General features: G+C 29.7%; 1 protein-coding gene across 2 annotated transcripts in view; it reads left to right on the top strand.

Annotated features, from left to right (window-relative positions):
• The window catches only part of LOC106678241 (proton-coupled amino acid transporter-like protein pathetic), a 230,208-nt gene that overhangs the window by 220,202 nt on the left and 5,289 nt on the right, over nt 1–4,717 (top strand). For both annotated transcript variants that reach the window (XM_014416656.2, XM_014416655.3), the window contains 4 exons: nt 324–440; nt 3,858–4,008; nt 4,101–4,222; nt 4,303–4,387. In XM_014416656.2, coding sequence (XP_014272142.1) covers nt 324–440; nt 3,858–4,008; nt 4,101–4,222; nt 4,303–4,387 — 475 coding nt within the window. The remainder of the gene's footprint in view (nt 1–323; nt 441–3,857; nt 4,009–4,100; nt 4,223–4,302; nt 4,388–4,717) is intronic.

The following is a 4,717-nucleotide window of genomic DNA, read 5'->3' as shown; positions in this document are numbered from 1 at the left end:
ATATATTATAGGAATAATAGTTAACATTGTAAATCAACTTTTGTTTACACTTCGTATTGCTAATCCAGAAGTATAATAGCGCAAATCAAATTGAATTTATTGTCTTGCCTGGCTCAAAAATGCATTTATAAACACCTATTAAATGCATTTTTGAGCCTGCTAACAGGATGAAATTAATTTTTAAATTGCATCATTAAACTGCAGCGATATACATGAAACATAAATTTTTACTACCATTCATACATGTTTAAACAAACATTAGGTTTCTTTATGGATCATACTCTAGAGATTATAATATTTTAAGTACTATTATATGTTTGTAGGCTGAAACTAGCAGAAAATGATGTCATCCAAAGGAATAAGTTAAATGAAGCATTAGGAAAATCTGATACTGAGCTGTATATTCCATCAGAATATCGGGACAAATCACTTGGAACACCGTGAGTATTATAAAAATTAGAAAAAAATTTCAAGCTTATTTAATAACATATTATGTATTTTATTTTGGACAAATGCTAAATGGTAGATATTTTGAACCACCAATACCAAACACAACAAGATAAGAATAGATAATAAAAAATCTGTTGCCTGCATCATAAATTAAATTAATCCTTGTACGTTTCAACCTAAAAAAAATTTATTATTTATTATGGCAATACTATCCTTTAGAGTATATTTTGTATATAGGGAAATGAATGTAAAATGTGACTATTTTCGTGACAATAGTGAAAACATGAAAAAATTATTTTCTACTTTAGTTAATTAAAAAATTGTTCATATCTTATGTTTATCCCTGTCCGCATAAATATTCAGACACACAGAACATTTTGCAAAACTTAATTATTTGGATTCATGGAACCTTAAAATGAGCATTTCCTTGTAAATCTTAAATTTAAAATTCTTAACAATATCTATACTTCTCCCTTACCACATATTACATACACTGGTCAGTGAAAGTAAAAAAGATATAATGGCCTTCTCAAAAATAGTAACAGATACAATTTTACACTAAAAATATTAAAATCAATCATTGATTTGTTAAAATAAATGTCATAATGTTAATAAACAGTTTAAATTACTGTTATTAATTAAACTCTATTTTGTTATTTTGTCGGCCCTGCGCTTGCGTTGTCATCCCCTTCGTCTCTTCCTGTCCAGGAGGATCCACTCTACAACTCGTCTCGCCCAGCTGTCTTCAGATTTCCTCATGAGATGGCCTGTCCAGGTCCACTTAATTTTTTTACCATAGCTTATGGTGTCGGTAACCATGGTTTCTTTTCTTAATCAAACCGAGCTAACTTTATCCTTTAGAGAGACTCTAAGCATTATACATTCCATTCTTCGTTGATAGACGTTAATCTTCCTCTCTATATTCTTAGTCAGAGACCATGTTTGGCATACATAAGTAAGTGCTGAGATAATAGAGCTGTTGAATACAATTTTTTTTGTATCTTATGTCTTGACGGCTTTTAAAAATATATCCGAGACTCCCAAATTTCTCCCATGCTTTACCTATTCTGGGATTCAATTTCCTTGGTATGCCTATTCAGAAATGAAATTATTTGCCCAAGATAAATTACTTCATTGGAAATTTTCATACCCAAGAGATTATGTCAAATAGTTTCCGAAGGGCCATTGGTCATTATGACAGTTTTTTTGAGGGTTCAATATCAATCCATGGAGAGAACGTTTTTCTTTTAACTGATTGATCATTAGCACAAGTTCTTCCTCTAAGCTTGCTATCAAAACCACGTCATCTGCAAATTTTAATACGTTCAGCTTCATTCCATTTAGTGAGATCCCCATGTCTTCCCAGTCTAAGGATTCGAAGATTCATTCTAACTCTGCTATAGAAATCTCCCTGCATGACTCCTTTTCTTATATCTATATAGTAAAAACTAAATCAATCAGTTCTAGGCTTGAACTTTGGATAGCTCTAAAATTCCGATTTCTGAAAGAATAGACAATTGTTGAAATATATACTCCAGTTCTTGAACTATTATTATTATTATCTTTTCAATGAAAATTGGAAAATATGGCATACTGATTTTAAAAACTCGTTTAATATACATATATAATAAACAATTTTAAAATTACTGGCGTGTGTTTAGAAAAATGCTTCCATAATGTCAATAACACACCTGACAAACCTAAACATTACTTCTTTAATAACAAGTTAATTTTCAGTTTTCTTAAATAAAATTGAACTTCTTTAAATGACAATGCTGATAAGATCATATATCAAGTAACTTTGGATAGTAATATCATAAATACAGAGATACATATTTTGGTTACAATCTGTTCTTATAGAATTTGGTATTGGTATTATTTCAAAATATTTTACCTTAATGTTAATTTTAATTATATTATTTCAAAAATTTTTTGAGACAAGGTAATATTTATCAATAAATCAATTTTATATCCAAAACAGTCTCAACACTATTTATTCATTTGTCCAACGTTTCGGCCTTTCTAGCCATCTTCAGGGACATCTTCAATATAAAAATCCTTCTCACATTAATTATTTTCTACTTGCAGGCTATTTTGCCCAGGTCAATTTCTTTATTTAAAGTTAAAACCTCTTTATTTAAATTTTAAAACCATTCATTTATTTATTCTATAAGATTGTCCACAGTATAAAACACCACACCATATAACAAACACTTTATAACCTATAATAATATAATAAAGGGTTTGTTATATGGTGTGGTGTTTTATACTGTGGACAATCTTATAGAATAAATAAATGAATGGTTTTAAAATTTAAATAAAGAGGTTTTAACTTTAAATAAAGAAATTGACCTGGGCAAAATAGCCTGCAAGTAGAAAATAATTAATGTGAGAAGGATTTTTATATTGAAGATGTCCCTGAAGATGGCTAGAAAGGCCGAAACGTTGGACAAATGAATAAATAGTGTTGAGACTGTTTTGGATATAAAATTGACTTAATGTTAATATTAATAAGTTAATGGATATAAAAATTATTAAATTTTTCATACTGGCTCCCTGAATAGATTTTAATATAAAAGCAGAAGCAATGGCTCAAACACTCAGAATAAAGCTAATTAAATAAATAAAAATAACTAATGAATTAATTAAATCAGATTTTTACATACCTTAATAGCCAACCAAGAAGGCTACAATATATTCTTGAAAGAACAGTGTGAATTAGCAACTTTTTAAATATATCTTTTCCTGAAATAGAAACATGTTGATGACTAAAAAAATAATTAAGGCACACTTAGAGCACAGCGAGCTTTCAAAATTGTTACCTCTAAACGTAACAGTGGGTGGTGATGACTGCTGAGAATCAGCAAGCATATATTAGCACTGTTGTCTCTATTGCTATAAAGGGCCTTTCTAAGTCCGTCTTTGATCTGGCTATGATTCCTATATACATCATCTACATAAAAAATTTAGGTTATAAATATTTAATTTAAAATTAAAGTGACATATTGTCATGAATTAATGGTATGAAAACTTACCAGAAGACATTTTTTCCTCGTAAATCTTTCTAATTTGTAGATAGCTGGAATTGTTAGCTCACCCTCAATAGATATTTGGACCACCTGTAGCTCAGTGGTTAGGCACAATCTTACCAATTTGAGATATATTGGCGGTGCTGATTCAAATCTGCCCTGGGGCGTTGATTTTATTCATTGAGTGGTGGTCCCACAAAATAAAAACTTTGACCCCCAACCATGGTTAGGCAGTATAGGACTCCAATGGGAGTCTTGGCCGAAAAAATACATATTTAACAAAAACTGATCGTGATTAGTTTTAATATTTATAAATTTCATCTATGAGCAGCATTTTATAACAATAAAGTTATATCTCCATATATTTGCCTTTTTCAGTGATTCAGGAGCTTTACTTCATCTACTGAAAAGCAGTTTAGGATCAGGTATTTTGGCCATGCCTATGGCATTCAAGAACGGAGGGCTGGTCTTTGGTATTATTGGTTCTATACTGACAGGACTGTTATGCACACATTGTGTCCACTTGCTGGTAAAAATGCATTCCTTTTATACATAATACTCAAGGATGTACTGTAAGAAATATTATAGCATATGGCTAACTTCATTACATAAATTTTACAGGTCTATTGCTCACAAGTGCTCTCGGTGCGAACGAAAAAACCATCTCTAGGATTTGCAGAAACTGCTGAAGTTGCATTTCAAACAGGGCCTCCAAAATATAAAAATTGGGCATCGTTTGCAAGGTCTGTATATGTTAAATTTTCAGAAATGTTTTTCCCCAATATCATATTTTTAGCTAATAACAGTAACTTTTCTATTTTAGAGAGTTTGTTCACGCATCACTGTTCGCAACATATTATTTCGGAAACACAGTTTATGTTGTGTTCATGGCACAATCGTTTCAACAGGTATATATTTTTTCAAAACAAGAAATTTGTATTTGAAAGAATTTTAAAAGGAAAAATTTTAGATGATTATATATTGAAATTCAAATCTGATAAAAACTTAGTACCTTTTTAGTTTACATATAATTAAGTAGTTTTCATGTGTTGTTAAGCATTTTAAATTTTTAAAAATTTCATATTAAAAAAGACAATTTTTTTCTTCATGACAAAACTTTACTAGCAACGGAATTCAATTATATGACAACTTAATAAAAATTATATTTACAACTAAAAGTCAGGATAAAAGTTTTAAAGAATAGTTTGTACATCCAGCAGATTTATAATTAATTATTA

This window comes from Halyomorpha halys, unplaced genomic scaffold (genome assembly GCF_000696795.3).
Source record: "Halyomorpha halys isolate HHAL.00 unplaced genomic scaffold, Hhal_1.1 Scaffold130.1, whole genome shotgun sequence".
NCBI lineage: Eukaryota > Metazoa > Arthropoda > Insecta > Hemiptera > Pentatomidae > Halyomorpha > Halyomorpha halys.
The sequence above is the reverse complement of the archived record's forward strand: the minus strand, read 5'-3'. Positions and strand labels throughout refer to the sequence as shown.